Raw genomic sequence first — 20184 nt, 5'->3', positions numbered from 1 at the left:
GGAGTCGTATATGTAACTGCTTTTATTGGGGTTTCCCGTCGTTTCTAGTTAATATTATACAAATTTCATTATACCCACGTTTCAATTGGCTAAACGATACCGCTGCCCGTTCGCAAGCGGTTTATTTTTTTTCCACCTTATTCTAGAGACCCTTAAGCTTGATACGAATTAGTGAAGCAGCGAGTCCACGTTAATCGTCCACTTACAATTGCAAACGACCGCTACCATTGCTGAACTACTTGCCAATACGCATTTTACTTGTTTTGCCTCACATTCAAGTGCATTTTTAAGATTCATACAGTATAAGAATTGGCAAGTTGGCCAATTAGGAAGTTTTAATTATAACTCGGTACGGTTTACTGGCTCCTGGAGCTATTTTTAACTTTGTAACAGGAATAAATAAAAAAGACAGTCGAACGATTGATTAGAAATGTTGACAATATTTTTATAAATCCTATTAAGTTATCGAAGTTATCACATAAAGCTAAATTGATAAAAGCTAAGGTTTTTCAATCATTTTGTCTTACACAGGTGCTATAACCTCAATAATTACACCTTTTCCATGTGATGTAATCTTCTAAAGTCTGGACAATCTTTAACCTTCCAAAGCAAAACAAGTGACTTCGACGTGAAAATTATAGCAGTCCCAAGCAGTCTGGTTCGTACGACAGAAGTACAACCAATCGATATCCCCAGAAATAGCCGTGAGTCGTGTGTCGTGGCTTGATGAATACCAGTCGGCGCTAGTTTGCCGGTCTTAATATTTGATGTCCTACCAACATTTCTATGACGGTACTATGCCAATGCCATTTAAAATTCAACACCAATGTAACACGAACGTTTCCTGTGTCTTTGATTATGATGGTTTCTTAATAAACCTTGTTATGGTGGAGCATTCAACGTTTATTAACGTTCGTTCAGGGAATTTCGTATTGGAAAGAAAACTTCTTGGAACACTTCCTGTTCTTCCGGTTTCAATTTTATCGGGAGTTCTTGGGATTTATCAACGGTGAAATTTAATATGTCAGATGTATATTGATTTTTTGATATTATGTATGAGTGTATACAATAAGATTCATAATGTTAGATATTGAACTTCAAAGAAAAATGTAATCCTCAAAAATAACGTCAGATTTTCCTCTGTTTATTGTAATTAATACCTACAACGAGACTCGTAATTCCATATCTTTCCCGAGAAAAATTCAAAAGCCGGTATAACGTAATTTTATTTTTCGGGACTTTCGCTTAATTTTAGCTTAAAAAATTAGAAGATGACTAAGCTCCTTATATAGCCTAAAAAAAGATTTTAACACTTACCTAAATTACGCTGAGAAAATCGAGAGGGCCACGCCTTCGAATTTTTACTGAGTCACGTACAACCAAGTGATTTAATATATTAAGTGGCGTAAATTAATGATTGAAAATATGAAATAAGTTTCATATATATATTATATATTTTTTTGCTTATCAATACGATTCTACAGGATAAATTTATTGATTTAAAAATTACTTTCTTTCTCGATACTAAGTTCTGTATTAAATAATTGTAACTTTAACAATAGAAAAATCAAATTATCAAGTACCCCTCTACTATACATACTAAGATGATGTCAAATCACATCACAATACCAATCCACAATATATAATCAAACCAACAGCACACATATCCAATAAGTATCTAGAAAATCTTATTTTAAAACTGCACCCGAACATTCTAGCAATTCCTCCGCTCAAGTATTACGTAAATATGGTAAGAGCTCCCGTGGTGCGCAGTATTTCATTATATCTGACCTGTTGAACGCAAGATTTGTTGCTCATCCCACCCATGCTTGTGAGGATTTTTTTGCTTATCAATTTTTTATGAAGATTCACTGCTGAGAACGCGAAACGAGAATTTAGTAACTCTCTCCGTGAAAAGTGGCGCAATTCTTAACCATGCTCACTTTGCTCAAGTTATCGTACACTTTTTAGGGCTGATTTTTCAATCCTTGGTTAAAACTTATTCGTCGAATAATGTATAAAATGACCATTTTAAAAACGTATTCTAATTGCCCGTATTTGACAGTTTACGTGACATCGTGTACCTAATACTTTATTGGACGGATAAGTTTTATCCAAGCATTGAAAAATCGGCCCTTATAGGAATAAAATTACAGTTTCAATTGTATGTGAATAATGAAAAAATAATTTAAACTTTGAACTTGCTCCATTACAGTACATTTATAAAAGTAACCATTTCATTCAGTAAAGCATTACGTTAAATCCTATGTTTATCAATTTAGAAATGCTTTGGCTCGAAATCATGTCTAAATTGTCCTAATATTATAATATTATTAAAACGAAATCTTTCATTTTAAATTATATATCCTGAATATTGCGAACAATAAGAGTGATTTTTGCTAAAAGTTTTACACAGATAACAGTTCTTTAATATAACATATACGTGTTCGCGTCGCTACCCACGCTTCCGCTCGGCGGCAATCAGGCCCGTGCATACGGCGCTCTGTCAATATGAAGGCGAGAGATTTCCCTGATAAACTTATCTAACATCCTCCCTTAACCCTTCCCCATCCCCCGTCTCTGAGCTTTTCTACAAACGGCACAATTTAAGACTTCAAAACATTATTCTCGCTTCGACTTACTTTACTTTTTGTAGCGTGCCAAATTGTCGTCCTTACATGTCATAAACATTTCCTTAATACCGAGTATCAGTGAAACTAGAGGCGAACCGATGATTTAAATTCGTTTAAGACTCGCTGCAATATTTTATCCTCTTACAAAAGTTGTCTATTTGGCCGACTGCCCGCAGTCCGCCGCAAGAATTTAAAGGAAACAGAAATTTCTGAGTAAGGAAACAAACGCAAAATCTTATAAAATGCAGTTAACGTCAACACACATGCGAACTGTTTCTGTAAATATACATTGTACTTCTACGAACTTGCTTTATTTTGTAGTTCCTGCAGCGCGCCACGCCCAACTATCTATAACAATATGTAGGTACATATTGATGCTCAAAGTTTCACTTAATAATTCTTCATACATATTTCATTAATGCATAATATATAATATGTAAATCGAATGTCCCCTCATTAGATAAGTAATGTTTCATCACATACATATACGCTTTTATTGTATTATTATTGTAATCGTCAATCTTCAAAGGGAAAATATTTCGGCGCACAAAGACTGGGAAAAATATAAAATGTGATTATTCCGTTACGTTACCCTATTTATATAAACATTAGCGCCGAATATTTGAACAATACTGACGGAGCACTCAATGTGTTTGCCCTTAACAACTGTCTTACATGTCAACATGTAGGTTCTCTTCAGCTCGAAAGCATTTCTTCGCAACAAATCGAGCGTAAATTTAATGACTGCTTTCAGAATCGTATTAATCCACATCAACTCCGCGATCGGCGAAGGTGATGGAACATGAAATGCCGTGTGAAAATGAATTAAATTCCTCATACACGGCCGGTAGAAGGAGTGGAATTTTAGGACGAGAAAGCATTAGTTCGTACGACATTTATAAACCAGCGCCTACTGGAGCAAATCTTAAGTCCGCTCGGTTAAATCGCAATCTTTGCCGTGGCGGCGGCTCCGAATCAATCGATAGATCCGTAGGGCGCGTCTACCTAGCGGGGCTAAATACAATTTACCTTTGTTATTTTTCGTGTCATTAAACTGCGTCACGATTTGGAACGCTCGATCGGGATTGCGAACTCCGATGCGAATTGTTTGTGAGCTTTTGTTTCCCACTCCGCTCACCGACGACGCGACATCAATTAACGTCGGGACCCAACTGAATTTTCTTCATGGCCGTTCCCATTATTATAGGTAGATTTTACGAAATCATTTTCCACTGCGGACTGCGGAGTATTCTGATCGAATTCTATTATTGTATTTCAATTCAATTCTATCGAATTCATCGTGCTAATAAAATTTGAGAGATAAATGCAGATTCAATGCAGTGAATTTCAATTAAATACTTTATGAAATATTATAAGTGCCAAAGTTGAATGAATTAATAAAAGTTTAAAATGAATTTTTTAACTTTTATGATCTTAAAGTTTCTTCTTTCAATACATTTATTATAAATTGAAAGTAAGAATACAAATGAAGCAACTTTGTCGAAAAATTTCTTGTAAACAAAACTGTTTACACGAGTCTGTCCTTTCAAAAATGTGACCTTATTACTTGTTTTACAAAAAATACAACATATACCTACTTTCCTTAATAATTAGATATTTAATTTAAATTTAATTTAAAATATATTAATGTTGAATACATTAATTATTACATACATATTATTTATACATTAACAATTATATAGTAAAGGTACTTTATGTTAATTTCAAATGTTTTACATTGTGTAGTTGTGTGGTTTTAATATCTTCGTTTCCAAAGTTTTTGTTTACCATACTTGCAATAAAGATGTGAGCGCGATACCTACATATAAGTAGAGATCTGAACTTCAAACTCGGGCTACATGTTGATTATTCAAGCCTTATCTAGACATAAAACTTGGTGAAAAGACACTCAGAACAACGTCGCACACTTGCAGCGTTAATGCGAAAGCACGTAGTTTCGTGTCTGCACAAAGTTGCGGGGAGTGCACACTGCACAAAGTGCGCGAACGCCGCGCTAAAGCCTTCATTTGTCGGCTCGTGACGTCCGCGTGACAAATGTGGACGACTCTTTATGTACACACAAGCGAGGACGCGTCGCGATTATGCAGGGCTATGAAAAATGTATCTCGGGAGTTTTATTCCGTCTGACGAGCGGTTTTAAACGTTACAATTTATCATACAGCACCGATGTCACATTATCTACACTTTAAACCATTTTGATGAGAAAAACATCGGTTGTTTCCATAAGAACATGTCATCCTCAAATTGATTATGGCTTTTGTTCGGGGCAATATTAAAATATGGTATAAAGGAAAATATCATGTTAGACGTACGTAATATTATGTGCTTCTTGGAACGCGGTATTGATCGAGTTGTAATAACTCTCGTTTTAATAATATTTTATTGAAAATTTCTAGTAATAAGATGATGATATCGAAGAAAATTGTATGGTAAAATAAAATGATATTCAGTGAATTTAGTATGAACAAGAGCTGTGTTCCTCTCAATAAGGTTGTATGCTGTAGCGAAATTACCATTGCAAGGGATTGGGGTTAGCATTGATTGGGTAATTTATACTTGCCCCCGAGCCTCCCTCGGAAAGGGGAACAAGCAATGAAGAGGGCCATAGCGTTCGTTAAAATTGCTTAATGAAACGATTAAGCGCCAGGTTTCATTACAGGCTACTTTTATATAAGAAGTAGGTACATCAAAATTGTAAATGATTCCTCCGTTTACGAGAAACAAAGGCAACAAATTCAGCATAAACAATTATTTCAGCCGCCATAATATCATACCGTTCTGTGTAATAAGTATAATAAGCTACTTGACTTGGTAAAGCATATTAAAATTCAATTTGAGACTCCGTCCGTGAAGCATAACGGATTGTCAACCGATTCCGTCGCCCCTCTTTTCTTACATAATTTTGCAATTCACCCATTCAGTAATTATATTTGTTCGAGACTGACGAGAATTATTTTAATATTTAACACTTCATCAAAATCTTAATTATAATAATTTCTTTGACTTGACACGATTTTATTACTGTGAGCATCTTTTGTTTTGTACTTTGCGGTTTTAACTCGTTACTATTTAATTTTCTATACAAATGTTATACTCACTGAACTTACTTCATAAACTTAGCGTGTGTTTATTTCTTAATTATAGTCGAAGTATAACAATGTAAGGTTACATCGTAGTCGTTTGCAACAATATTTTCGGTGAAACTTGCTACATCACGTTTTATAGACATCATTACACATTCTGTACGCAAATAAGTACATATAACTTTTTATTGTTCTAGGTGGAATGCAAAAAGGCACAACCGAAAGAAGTAATGCTTCCAGCGAATCTGGCGAAGACGAGAGCCGCCGGACGCGGCGCCTACGGTGAGTTGCTAAGTAGCGCAGTGGCAGCCGGTGGCGTCAGATATGCTCCCTATCCTGTGCATGCGCCGGCGCAAATTCTAGTCGCTGGCGCCGGTGTAGGGGCAGGCTCTGCGCACGCAACTATGTATCGTCGGGCTCTCGCCGCCCTGCGACCGACCCCGCGGCCTCCCCGCCCCACCATCACGCCGCTCACCATCCCGCCTCTAGCCTACTCCGTGTCGGAGCTCCTGGGGGCTCACGCTCTCGACCTCCAAACCATATACTCCCCCCTCGCCGCCTCCACGCTCCCGACTCCTCTGCCTCTCTGATCCGCGATCCTTTTCCAGCAGCAGCCACATCATCCCTTCTAACATTTGAACATTTTTTAATTTGCTCCGAAATCTTCTATTTCATATTTTGCACTCTATCCTATCCATTCCTATATCTTCTAACATTCCTATTCTTCCTTGAAAAGTCTTACACTTAATGTACTTAAGCGATAAACGATATACGAAGTGTCTTATTTTTAGTAATTGCAATTAGAAAAATCAGTTAGTTAGCAGATTTTTGACATATGTACCGAGAATATCTAGACAGAGCATAGCCAGTTTTACTGTAAAATTTTATACAAATACTTTTTATAAAATAGTAGAATGAAAAACTTGAACAATTTTAAGTAGGGTGATAGAAAAGAAATATTTTTCTACCAGGTAGTAGGTGCTTTAATGTCATTTGATTTACGAATAGATAGATGAAATAGAAGTGGGCCTGGTTTTTCTAATTTCCGAGTAGCTTTTCGTAGGGAAAATCAAATAAGAGCCTAATGGTTCTGCTGAGCCTTGCCACTTTTGCTACATTTCCATCCATATTATACAACTTAATCACGTTAGAAAACAAAATTTCTAGTTACATTATGGATTGCGGCTGATTCGATGAGATGTTCTGAAATGATATTTTCTTAAATAATATTTATATTCTTTAGCATTTTTCTATGAATAGCTTTACAACTTGATGTCGGCTTTTCAAAAATGTTATCATTGGAAGAAAAGAGGTATTTGTGAACAGTCGATGTTACATAAGAGTTTTGTGAAATAACTAGTGTTATAATATTAATTATTTAAGTATAATTTATATTAGGTTTGAATAGTTTGAGGACGTCTAATGTCATGTATTTTTAGTATTTTAGTTATATTATTTCTTTTAATTATTATTGACTTAATTACAAGTTACCATTTGTTTCTATTAGTTGTTATTTAGTTTGTATTCCCTATTTTTTAATTCCAGTATTTGTTTTATTGTTTGACATTTAAGTGTTGATTGTACTTTCTTTTTGTATCTATCAAAAGTAGTACTCGTACACTAATAGTATTAATAATTGTATTAACTTATAAAGTAGGAATTTTCCGGTAGTGTATAGATATTAATAAATATCATTTCTTGAATATTTAAAAACGTCTGTTTGTTTAACATGTTTAGCATTAGACTAACAATTTGTAGAATAGATTAACGTTTTTGATATAAATTATAATATTCATCTCTGGTGATTAAACTAACATACCCCATTAAGGTCATTCTAGCTATTGATATAATTGTAGAGTATTAGTGATGTTGAATGCTTATAATCTAAGTGCGTAATCGATTATTTCAATGACCGTTTTCGCCAAGCAAAATAGTGTCTCCCGGCACATATTTTATAATTATAATCTCCACTTTTGTCACGGAAAATTATATTTAACTTAAAGTATAAGAATCGATCAATTTATGTAAATGTTTTTACATTTCTAGATTTCATGTGGTCATTGGGTGCTCTTCCTGACGGTAAGTTTACTATTCTCATATTATTTATTCAATTTTAGCTATTCGTGCACTTCAAACCGTTTCTAATGCCGAAATGTATGTTATGATATCTAACCAAACCATGATTCGATCATATTCGAACTAATTGAGCAAACCGCGATTGAAACGCGGTTACTAATTTGACATTTCGCTGTAAAGTAATAGGAACATTGGTATCCTAATAAATGGATTACCTAGAACCGACACGTCGAGGTGTGCATGAGTGATGCATCACGGGGCCTGACAGATACACTATTTTGATTGGCAATAATATGATGAACGATCCGGTGCGGTAATTATATCATCCTCGATGACGTTTCGCCCATCCGTCATTTAAATATTTTTACCGGACGTAGTAAAGCCAATTCTACAAAAATCTCGTATACGCTTTAAAATTTTGTAAATGTAGTTTGATTATTTGGTATAGTATAGTATCATTAGATGTATCTTCTAGAAATATCAGTAAAATGGAATGTCTTTAGAGTATGAGGTCATCGTGATACACTTATAGTGCGCTACATTAAGCGATGTTTACAGTATAATCTGCTCTGGACAATGTCCAAAGCGATGTCGTAGCAAACGTTCGAAACATACCTTAATTTGATGGTTCTATTTTAGAATGGGGCCATTAGGACACGTGTCATTAACGCCTGTTTTTACACACCAGACGCCCAGTATTGACATGTTTTAAAATTAACATCAAATGGAAGCATGCAATGGAATCTTGTTTGATTTAAAAGAGTTACGTAACTGAGGTGTATTCGTTTGTTTCGCAGGTTTTCCCGCAGCATACGCCGCCTACGCGGCAGGACGTAGCTATTCGGGCTATCCTAGCTTCGGGCTACCATATCCTGCAGGTAATCCCCTGGCGAGCTTGCACCACCAACTCTCCGGCAATCACTACCACCACTTGGCGACACTCCTGCCATACCACCCGCTCGAGCTCAGTGGGGTCTACAACGTACACGCAATGCATCTGTGAACTCGCGCTGCCGACACTGCATTCCACTAACAGCTAACGATTCTCGAACGGCACTAACGCTTGATCTAACCCAGCCGACTTAAAAACGCATACGCTTCGTGTTATCTGTAACTCGGGTGACAATGTCCCAACTTCCCATTTCACTAACTCGCGCCGAGCAAAGGCAAAAGTTCGTGTGAACTCTAACAACTTACCTAACAAGTTAACACCTCTAACAATGACTGAGCCATCTAGATAAATCTGCCACGCCGTCAATTACAAAACGTCCAACTTTTGAGAAATGCTATTTATTGTTTATCTTCAAAGTATTGTGGTTTCGATCCGGCCAAATGCCTCGCTCTGTGTTTGCAGACGATTTGCGCTAACGATTGTCAAATGGTATGCGTCACACGAACACAAGAGACCAAACAGCGTCCGCTCCCGTCCCTCTCGGCTCGCCCCGATCGGACGAGCTCTCGTGCTAGCCCACTCCTCATTAACAGCGAAAGCTTTTAAAAAAGATTTAAACGGATTTCAACAAAAGTACAGAAAAGTTACGTCCCTATTGTGGTTACGTCTATGTAAATCCCGGGACAGACGAAAAGAATTTTTATCTAATTAAAAGTAGACGCGGAGAGCTTTTAGTCGATCCACTAAAGAATAGCCGAATGTAAATTTTGTAGCTTTATTATACAACAGATTCAGTTTATTTAACCTAATGAAAAACTAACGAAAATATAGGCGTTTGAACCGAGAATTGCGTACTGCCTAATCGGCGAAACCCGGAGCGGAGCAGCTGCACAAATACTCGTATTTGTCAATACTACGTGATCGTGCCTGAACAGCTTGTTTTATTTCGTAATTGAACTAACTTTTGGCTTTGTGGAACCATGAAACATATCTACACGAAATCTTTGAAACATAAGCGCCGAAATAATATTTACTGACCCTATTAGTCATAAATCAAATAACAATTGATGTTATCGGCAAGTCAGTCTAGTTGTAGGTCCGTTTATACTTAGATATCATTGAGTAGATGGTAGGAGTAGTTAGTCATAAAGTTTCCTCTCTATATTAGATAATTAAATATAGATAGCAATTTACATTATATCGTCGAATAACGATAATAATCATCTTCTTAGCATGTTGTAGAGAGTAGCTAGCATTTTAATAGGATTGACTGAACACAATTATGCCTTTTTCTTTTGAGTCTCTAATGAGAGAGTCTAATTACAATCACTCACTATATTATAATTTTCTTTCCGTTGCCGTAATGCACGTCAGTTTAATTGAAATAATAACGTAAATTTAATAACGTGTCATTTATCCTTGTCAAAGTTGTCAATATTGTATTCATGAATAAATACAAGTTATACTTAGTGAGGTAACATAAAATATTAATAATGGTTAACGATACATTCACCCGTGTCAATATGAATGACACATTTACAGCTGCCGTAATGGGCATACTTAAATAATGTAATTTTGTCCGGTTGTACCGTGTACGGTGTTTTGTGTTCAGTCAGCACATGCGTTATTTATCTAAGTAATACGTTAATAATATAAATCTTCTTCATATAGACCGTTAAGAGCTGACATCACAGTAAGTAGATATTTAGAACATAGGTATTAATTTCTAAATAATTACTCAGTTTAGAGGATGAGTAGGAATCAATCAAATTTATAGATTTCTTTTTCGTAGCTAAGTAAAATTATTATATAGAATTAGTTTAGATTATTTTTGTTCGTTTTATTGATAAAAATACTATAATCGAGCTTGAAAGTGTTATTTTAATACCTTATATATTCGCTATAATTGTATTGTATATTTACGTAAATGTAAATACCTACTTTGTTTTAAAGTTATTTCTCTATTATATTTTAATATATTTACACTGCTTAAGCGATAATGTTACATTAATATTTATTGTTGTTGTTATGTAATATTTTTGGATGCAACTATTTTACGCTACACTCCTCGTGTTAATGTTATAAAATGGTTCAGTGTTTTTAAAATTAATGAATAACGTTTCTCCATTGGCGCAATATATCAAAGGGATAATCAACGATTGATGATAAGCCGTTGCTTTATCGCCACGCCTCGCATACTTTATTTTTCAAAATCTTTAAAGGTTTTTTAATAAACTGTACTTTGGCATACTTATTCATCATGATATCGCCGAATGTGCGACCGTCCTAATCGCCATCCTCTAAACTAAGCATACATTATGTAATCTTTAATCGTATCATTAAATTAATAATGTGTGGCCACCGTTATAAACGATATTGATACTTTAAGGTTCTTATTAAATAAATTATGATATAATTAGAATATTTGCATTCACTCTCTCAAGCATATCTTTCAAAATTTACACGGCCTCTTTTACGTTGTAGGCGTCCTAAAATAATCAGTATAATTTATTAAATATTTTAAGTATATACCCATACTATCGAGAATATAATAACATGTGCTACGTTCCCCTTCCTGCATTGTGGTTGTGCGTGATACAGATAGGATTTTGGCTTATTACGAAAAGAGTAGTCAATAAGTGCGTGCTAAAAGTTTAAATAACCCCAAGTAGAAACCAGGAATTAAAGTTTTCCCATAATCATTCGATGAGTAGAACCGTGGGATGTTCAACATCTGCACATTTTTGAATAGTAATACAATTTTGCTTTACTTTCCACGACTCTTGTAATTTAGAACGTAAACTCGACGTAACGAAGGCACTTTTTGACATACTTTTGAGTTTCATTTTAATTTGAGCGCCGCGGTTCTGCCCGAGTCCTTTCTAGTTCCGTGGCGGGCTTTGTAGCTGTTTTATTTTGTTGCCGCAGGTTTAGTGGGAGTTATACCACCGGAAAGTCGTCTGTTGGTCGGTGTGGAGTATGTAAACCCGAACGGGCTCGGACAGGGCTCATAGGTCGCTCGGCGACGGACCTCGCGCCACGAGCGGCCTCGGCGCGCCTCAGCTAAACCGATACGTTACCCGGAAACCCAATAACGACCCCTATCTCTTTGATAAATAAATTATATTCCATCTCAAATACCTTTTAGTATCACGCCTTCCCCTGTCGAATCGAAGCTAAGGAATGCAATGTCGTAAGCACGGTACATGAACCGATAATGCACCGCGATTTCGCAGATGTCTCGTGCCAATCGCCCGGCTAGGTTTGCCCCTATAGCTCGATCGAATTTTATTAATTTAAAGCTATTAACTAATAAAAGCGGTATCCCTCAGGAAGCAAACCAATGTTCGATTTAGGCATCGTTCGTATTGCACAAGTATTTCATATTTATATTGTAATCCATGTGTCAAATTTTTAATGTATTAAATACTAAGTCAACGATATTGTTCTAATCGCTGTTTCGACATATCGTCTTACTAATCTTAAGGTACTTATTATACTATTGTGAAGCCGCTCTATTTTAAAAATAAAGGAATTTGCCAATGTATAAGCAAAATGTCTTGTATTACTATCCAATCTCTTAACCAATCAAAACTAGCTAGAAGAGAAAGTTTAAAAGGAGAGGGCTAGCGTATGAAACATGTTCAATGCTTTATTCAAGAGTTCTGTTTATTTTCTGACTCATCTAAAGAGGCGGCGCCTTCCACTGAGCCGGTAAGGGAATGCGCATTCGAAATAAGTGCAGGATTTTAAGATAATCTGAAAGTAAGAAGGTCGCTCGTAGCATACATATGCGCTGTCGTCGGTGGGGGAGGCATGTAAGACCGCGGGCACGCCGCACGCCGCCGCATCTTCGGGATTCCTCGCATTCAACACGCTCGCCCTCAGAATGCAGCCCGCGACCGAACACAACTACTTTACATAGTTTCTCGTTAACCATACACTCTGTCACTAAATAACCTCAACTTTTAAATAAATACGAACTTGGATAACCGAATTATAAAATTTCACAAGACAATTTTAAAATGAAGGGTTACTTCAGAGTTATAAAAGGCGGTTTAATTAAAACAATAACAGGGTTAGTCGGAGTGTGCCCGAGTCTTGCGTATCATGCCAACTCCAATTTTAATTTAAGATACGTGAGGGTTAAAATGTGTAGTGACATACATTAGTGCTTGTTGTAGGTCGACACGTATTAAGATTTATCTTTATATCTCGATGATATTGTCTTCTAGAATTTCTTATACGATAGAATATAGTTAGATAGATTTTAGAAATTAAGTGCTCATTGGATGGGTCAGATATTTACTATTTAGAAATTTTAAATGTATATAGATATATTTATAATACGCTAGCTTAGCTCGAATATTCATGTAAACTGTTGTTAATTACTTATCTTAAAATGTTTGTATCGAAGATTCCTACAATTTATTCATGAACTTATCTCTTCTAGTCTATAAAAATACGTGTATAATAATTGTGATTCACGTTAATGTGATTACAATTAAAGGTCAATATCAGTTTGATATTGCCACTCCGTTTTGAATTCAGACAGTAGATGTATTTGACGTTTTCGAATGGAAAACGGAAAGTAAAGTGTTGAATCCAAGAAAAACAGCAGTTTGGTGAATGGAGTGTGCCGTCCACGACAGTCCTAGGGCGAGTAATATTTACTTTGAACATCTAAAGTTTGATCAGTACCACGTTGAAGATAGAATAGTGTAGGCAACATTTGTGCGTAAAATGTGTGAACAGTATTACGTGTAGAACGAAATAGCGTTGGAAAACAAAATTGAAATTAGAACAGCTTAGCCGATAATTTTAGACATTATAGTATTAGAGCGTGAAAAGATATTTAAGTAAGAAATTGTAGACAATCTGGCAATTATAATATTTGACTAGCGGATTTTCTGAATAGACTAGACTTAGACGTTTTAAGTCGTGTCAGGCAGTTTCCTTTCAAATTAGTAGAGCTTACGTTTAGCGTGATTTTCGTGAGTTTCTGTGGAGGATTTGTATAATTAAATACCGCTTAAAACTTATCTTTTAGCAAGTAGAGGTGGACAAATGAAGTTATTGGTGGTGCAAACTCATTTTATAGTGGTACAATTGTTTAGATATAAGCCATAGAATAGTCTTAATATAATATTAAATTATTGTGCTTTAGGCATAATATTATGTAAAATAGGCTGGAGTTTCATTAAAATTGTTATTCTGGTTTTAAAGCTGTTAGAATAAGTAGTCATTTATAATTTCATAATAATCATAGAATAGAATAATTTTGACATAATCAAATTTTTGTAGTTTATTTGTAGTCAAAAAGCGGCATTTCCGCAAGTAAAAATATTTAAAATTTGGGTAGACATGTTTTCGTAATTTGTAAATTTTTCGTATTTGTAGATATTTTCTGAAAGTTTTATGCCTTTATTGGTGTGTGATTCATAATACTTCGTTTCGCTTTTACAATGTGGCTTTTAATGTTTTAACGTTTTATTCTATGACTGAACCATTGCATGCGATTAACCAGCACGTCGAAACAACATAGTTTACTAACTCCATCGATCGCAGTAGCGAATCCTATAACACTCGCACGTGACTCGACTCATAACAAATATCATTTGACAAATAAAATCGGAAGATAAACGAACAGTCGTTCTAAGCAGCATTATAATTCGATTAACCGGCAACTGAGATAAATCCCATCGGCCAAAAACATTCAGAATCGGAACACGACCCCGTATCATCTTCACAGGGAGGGAAGTTATTGATGGCACCTATTAAAAATACGTTTTCTATACCGCGTGCGAGGGCAGATCTCACGTAAAAGCTAAAATAAAACATTTCAATCTCGAAGTGAGAAATGAAGTATGGGTATTACGCAGATGAGATATGTGACTCTACAACTTTTGAATACGTAAATAATGTTTCCCTCCTAACTGCTGTAAATATTGTATGTTTCCATGCCATTCAGTTTTGTTATTTATTAAAGTTTTTGGGAACGAATATTCATCTATATTTTTTACAATCATATCAAAAGTTATACTGCGATATTTTTATGACTGTGGCCTATATAAAAGCAGTTATTTATTCATTTTCATTAGTACCTACATCATAAAGTGCATGAGCAAACTTTCACAGGACTTATTTTGAAATTGTTATATAACAATAAGTACCTACAAGCCCAACATTGTTACAAGAATAGCATACTCCTTTAAGCCAAAAATATATGAAGTAGCTCGCGCATAGCTCATAAAATGATGTCAGATTTATCAAACACGAGTACCGTTCCAAATAAAAAGGCATGCGTAATATACTCATAGCATCTTTGGGGTGAGTTTTACTGAGTACGCTCAGTGAATATTTTGCACGGCCGTCATCCCACTTGTGAAGAAGAATTATTAAGTTTCCTCGAACTCCGCAATTATGAAAGTTCGAATAGCTCTCGCAAGACGGCCTCTGAATTTATAGATGAATGTGTGCTACCCGAGAGGTGAGAGGCTTACTTGGGGTGCGAATCACCTCGTACCTCTATAAAGTCCCTACGAGTTCGCACCTAAGCCAATAAAACTGGAAATTGGCGCTGTTATCTCGAAAGTTCGTTTCCAATTTAAGGCCCTGATCAATCTTTATCAAATGTAAGAAAGATTTAAGGCTGTATCGCGATGTTTACTATTCTAATTAACATAACATTGAGCGAGTTTATAGTTGTTAAAGATCCAAGAAACTTGGGATAACGCATAAATTACACTTGTAACGTGGGTATAACATGAGTAAATTAAACCTACAAGGGACTGGTGCAAAGTTTACGCCCGATACAGATATGACTGATGTAGATAACACTCGGAAGAGTAAAATGTTTGGGCCAAATTAATTGTAGTTGTCAAAGTACCTCATACCCTTACATATTACGTGACGACCGTCTTTTTTATGATACAATTACGGCATATATTACGTACAGTAATTATACATGTAATGGGACATTATTTAACCAACATAATTTCGTAGTAATTTCGATAATACTGAAGGTAAAAGAAATAACAATGAAACTATTATGTAGCTCGAGATTTCGTGAAAATAAGGAAGAATAGTCTCTAGTGGAAAGACGTTAAACTTAAGCTATTAATAGCCTTCAAAACTTAAATAGCCTGTACACTGCAACGTAATGTTATTAAAATGTGTCAGCATTTTAGCGTAGAGCGAATGGAGCGCGGCCGCGGACGCGGTACGTCGCCCTGCGCCCCGCGCCCGACTGCCCGCCGCGCCATCTATCATTCATCCTCCATTACTTATATTGTGCTTTTTTGCAAAGTCACTCGCAGGCCGGTAATCACCTGGTGCGGACCTCCATTTTTCACACTAAATCATAACTCGCGCATCTGTCAAAATAAAATTTGTCGTACAAGCCAATAGAGCTAATAGCGACCGTATGAGTGGGCACAATTCGAATACGGAGCCGTTTTCACACACGTTTACAGTCTATAATTTTGATGTTTATTTCACGTAAGTGGTGGAATATAAAATTGTGCGTAACGGCGCGATAACACGAACGATGCGAGTGCGAATGCGAGCGGAGCCTCGCTACGTGCATGGTATGCTAATGCCTCTATTCAATAAGCAGACTGAGCGAGAATTCACGTCAAATAATTTACTGGATATCTTGTAAAAGTTTTTTTCCTTCTGTGATTTATATTCGCGAAACTTCGACCTCTCTTTTTCATTTGAATGCACGTGAAATACTAACACAATATTTTTCCCCGACATAATCTTAGCTCGGGGATCCGTTGTCCTCATTTGTCTCAAATGGCTAAATTATTCATGCATTTACGCGTGCTTTCCGCGTCGAATAAGTGCGGAATCTTCTGGTTAAGGACTCGGAGTTTTAGAATAGAGAGCATGACGGTTGATGGTTCAGTCATAGATGTGTGTTACAAGAGTGTACGTTCCTCTCGTGGAGAGTATGCGAACCGTGTATATGTTTGCAGTGGACCTGACCAACGGCCAACTCACACCGAATAACAACACACCGCTCCTCGCGCAAGCGCTCTCAGGTGAGGTCGCTAGCATACTTCACATATTTACCACACATATTACCAACACACTATGGCTTTGCTACAAATTGTATTTATTTTGTTTCTTGATGGTGCCTTCGCATAGTGTTTGAAGCTTGCTATAATGGGTTCTAAGTCCGAGTGTCTGCAGTTGTTTGTAGTTACGTCTCTGTAGGTACACTATATAATATAATAAATCCAGTCACACAAAATCCACATTCATCGTATATTTATCATGTATTTTGGTGTTTATCATAATATTTAAATTTACTTGGTGTTGCTTTATGTGTTATGTGTTTTATTAATAATACTAACCCCCATTATGCACGTCCTAAGTCTAAAATAATACCTTTGCCAAAATTTAAACAAATTGAAAACTTTTATACATGTGAACATGTCATGTTACCCTGAAAATCTGTAACTTCAAAAAAATGCGTTACAACATGCGTTGCACAAAACAGATGCGCAAGATTCGATGATCTTATCATTTCTTATAGAGCGAACTGAAAAAAAAAACTTTTAAGCGCTCATACTTACTCAGTTACCTACGCAGGCATAATTTTCACTATGCGTACGCGCAGCAACGTCCCCACCTCCAAATTTTCTAAACACTAATGTCCAAATTATCTGCCTAGTGATGAACAACTACCAAGCGGCAGCGGCCGGCTTCGGACCTCCAGCGTCGCCGCACACGGCCGGCGGCAGAGCGGGGTTTCCCGCCGCTAGCTCGCCGGGCCCGGCCCTGGACGTGTACGGCTCCGCAGCAGACAGCGTCGGCTACGTGCAGGCCGCCAGCCCCCAGCCCTCTGGATTCCCAGCCATCGCTGTAAGCCGCGCGCCCCTTAACTACACCCCGGTAAGAAATCAGGAACCATATGATAACCAAATGATGTTGTAAAATTAAGCATTAACTGAACTGGGGTAGATTTAAAGTAAACGGTACTATTGTTGTTCGATGATCCTATGTATAACTTTACTCCACTGTATATTCTACTCAATATACAACGTAATGAGAAAATAAGAAACTGAACACCGTTACATAAATATATTGTACTCGTATAACTATCATAGATTTAACAGTATATACCATATCGTGCCTCTCTACTCGAACAAGGAATAAGATAACTTTTATCCTTATTTTGCTCGTGATAAATGGGATAAAGTTATTAACTTTCGATTACAACTTTTTTCATTTATAACGTTATGTTCAAAAATGCCTATTTCAGTGAGGTTCAAATAAAAGCAATTCATAAAATTGTCCCTGTACAAAGTTTCAACTGTCACAAAATTCAAATTAATGTTTGTTCTGTTTTGTTTTTCTTTCGGCAACTTTTGATTCGCACTGAAAGGTGTTGAAATTTATTTGTTAAAAGAGAAGATAACATTGTCCGGCGTTAAAATTGCACACAAAATATTAATTGAAATAGGTTTTACGATATAACGTTCAGAACATTTAGGAGGCGAGCTCCGCAGACGCAATTAACAGCCGTCGACACTAAAATTTTAGCAAGACGTTCCAATCTCATTATGGAAGCGATCTTCCTTGTCGCTCTTAAGGCATAATCACCATAAGTTAGCGAGGAAGTGAAGCGTGAGAGATGTGATTATAAAGTGTTCCGAAATATAAGCGTGCGAGCGATGGCGGCGCAATCTACGCGGTGCATTGCCGCGGCTAATGGCTTTTTAAAACTGCGACCGCGCTCCATAACTGCTTCCAAGCGACGCCATCAGTCTTCATTGCTTGTCGACGCCAACACCGCGCTCCCGAGATCTTAACTCTTCACGTCCTATCTTGAGACATTTTTCAAAACGCTTTAAAGCTTCTATTCGTTTACATAATGTGAACATTAAGTCGGGAGTAAAGGAATTCGTATTTAAATTCATTTTACGTACCTATCCTTGCACCGATTTGTTGGAATACAATAGACATTAAGAGTTTTTAGAAGAACAAAGCATTACAATGTAGATACAGTGATTTAAAATAGCTTTAACAATTTATAAAAATCTGCATATTGATCGGATAGTACTGAACTATAAATGAAGTTGACGGTCGAAAGCCGACGCATATGGTTCTCGGTGTAAAACGGTCTTATTAGGTAACGAGTATGCCCCCACGGGCAATAACCATAAATCAAGGAGAACAAGCGGCGTAATTACCGTGGCCGAGCGGTCGCGGGCCGCTCTAACTGATCGCTGTTTTTATTTTGTTGGCCGGCGAGCCGCTACCGCTTCATACACTACGAACACCAAACTGAATACCTTTAAATCTGCCCCTGGAGAGGTTAACAACCAATCGATCGCTTTACACTCCCATTCAATTAAATATAATAATCCCATTCATAAAATTAAAATGGAAAGCTTCATATAGCGGTTAGAACGTTTTATTTTCTCGATGTGCTCGATGACTAAAATTATTTTTCCTCATTACAGGGACCCCTGATTCCTGCGGCTTTCACCAACGGTTATCATTGAAAGTGTAATAGCACAAATATTTACGTGAGTATTTTAAATGTATCTCGTTTCGCATAATTAAAATGTCGTTACGTGGAATAGCCTTTTAAAAGAACGAGTGTATGTAATTGTTGCCGCTGCAAATATGAACACTCGAGTGCTAATACTCGCGTTTTCACAAGCTGAGAATTAAGTCTAAAAGCACAGCGTTTATGTATTAAAATGTGCAATAGTTAAAATTGCTTACATGTACTTAGGTATATGCTCGTAGTTTCATTTTAGCAGATTTATAAAAGAAAAACAGTCTCTCGTTGGTAAATGTTGTATAAAGTGTATTATGTCAGTGATTAAGGCAATTACACGGTTCAACGACCTTAATGATTCTGTCACTACATTTGAATTTGTTTTTTTAACCGCCCTCTATAAATATACATCGTTGTTGAAGTAAAAGTGACCAAAGATTATGGAATTGTATACTGTATCGTATTGTATCGTAATGTGTTAGTGGTTTCTACCTAATTTATGTTTTCTCTGAGAGGCAGTAACATATTACATTTATGAATAGTAAATATTGTGTACTATGTATGTTGTAAATGTAATGTAGGAAGACTCATCTTTCAACATTAACCGTTATAAGCAAAGTCTCTACTACATGACCCATTCTGGAGACCTTAAAATGACTAAGCAAGTAATTATAAGTTCTAGAGTGGGGAACAGTTAAGAAAACACCGATTTAGAAATTAATTTTATTCAACACGGACTCTACTATATTCTGGAGACCTGATGATGGCTAGGGTGGAGAACATCTCACCTACAGAGATATAAAAGATGGAGTACATTATTTGACGTAATTCTATAGAACGGCCTCTACCATCTCATGGTGTATCGAATGGTAATGGTGACCAGGCAAATGTATTTAGCGTTCTCTGTATATCTCTTCATACCTAGTAGGAATATATGCACGCAACCTACACACACCG

At 36.4% G+C, this 20184-nt stretch overlaps 1 protein-coding gene across 4 annotated transcripts in view; it reads left to right on the top strand.

Annotated features, from left to right (window-relative positions):
* Rbp6 (RNA-binding protein 6) overlaps positions 1 to 20184 on the top strand; it is a 387192-nt gene that overhangs the window by 359248 nt on the left and 7760 nt on the right. For all 4 annotated transcript variants that reach the window (XM_090105937.1, XM_090105934.1, XM_090105935.1 and 1 more), the window contains 6 exons: positions 5935 to 6019; positions 7784 to 7816; positions 8611 to 8691; positions 16688 to 16753; positions 17389 to 17609; positions 19184 to 19249. In XM_090105937.1, the coding sequence (XP_089962063.1) occupies positions 5935 to 6019; positions 7784 to 7816; positions 8611 to 8691; positions 16688 to 16753; positions 17389 to 17609; positions 19184 to 19225 (528 nt within the window). In that variant the 3' untranslated portion in view covers positions 19226 to 19249. The remainder of the gene's footprint in view (positions 1 to 5934; positions 6020 to 7783; positions 7817 to 8610; positions 8692 to 16687; positions 16754 to 17388; positions 17610 to 19183; positions 19250 to 20184) is intronic.

Source organism: Colias eurytheme, chromosome 9, assembly GCF_061535395.1.
Source record: "Colias eurytheme isolate Ceu_HAF_F1 chromosome 9, ilColEury1 Martin Lab GWU primary, whole genome shotgun sequence".
Lineage (NCBI taxonomy): Eukaryota > Metazoa > Arthropoda > Insecta > Lepidoptera > Pieridae > Colias > Colias eurytheme.
The sequence above is the reverse complement of the archived record's forward strand: the minus strand, read 5'-3'. Positions and strand labels throughout refer to the sequence as shown.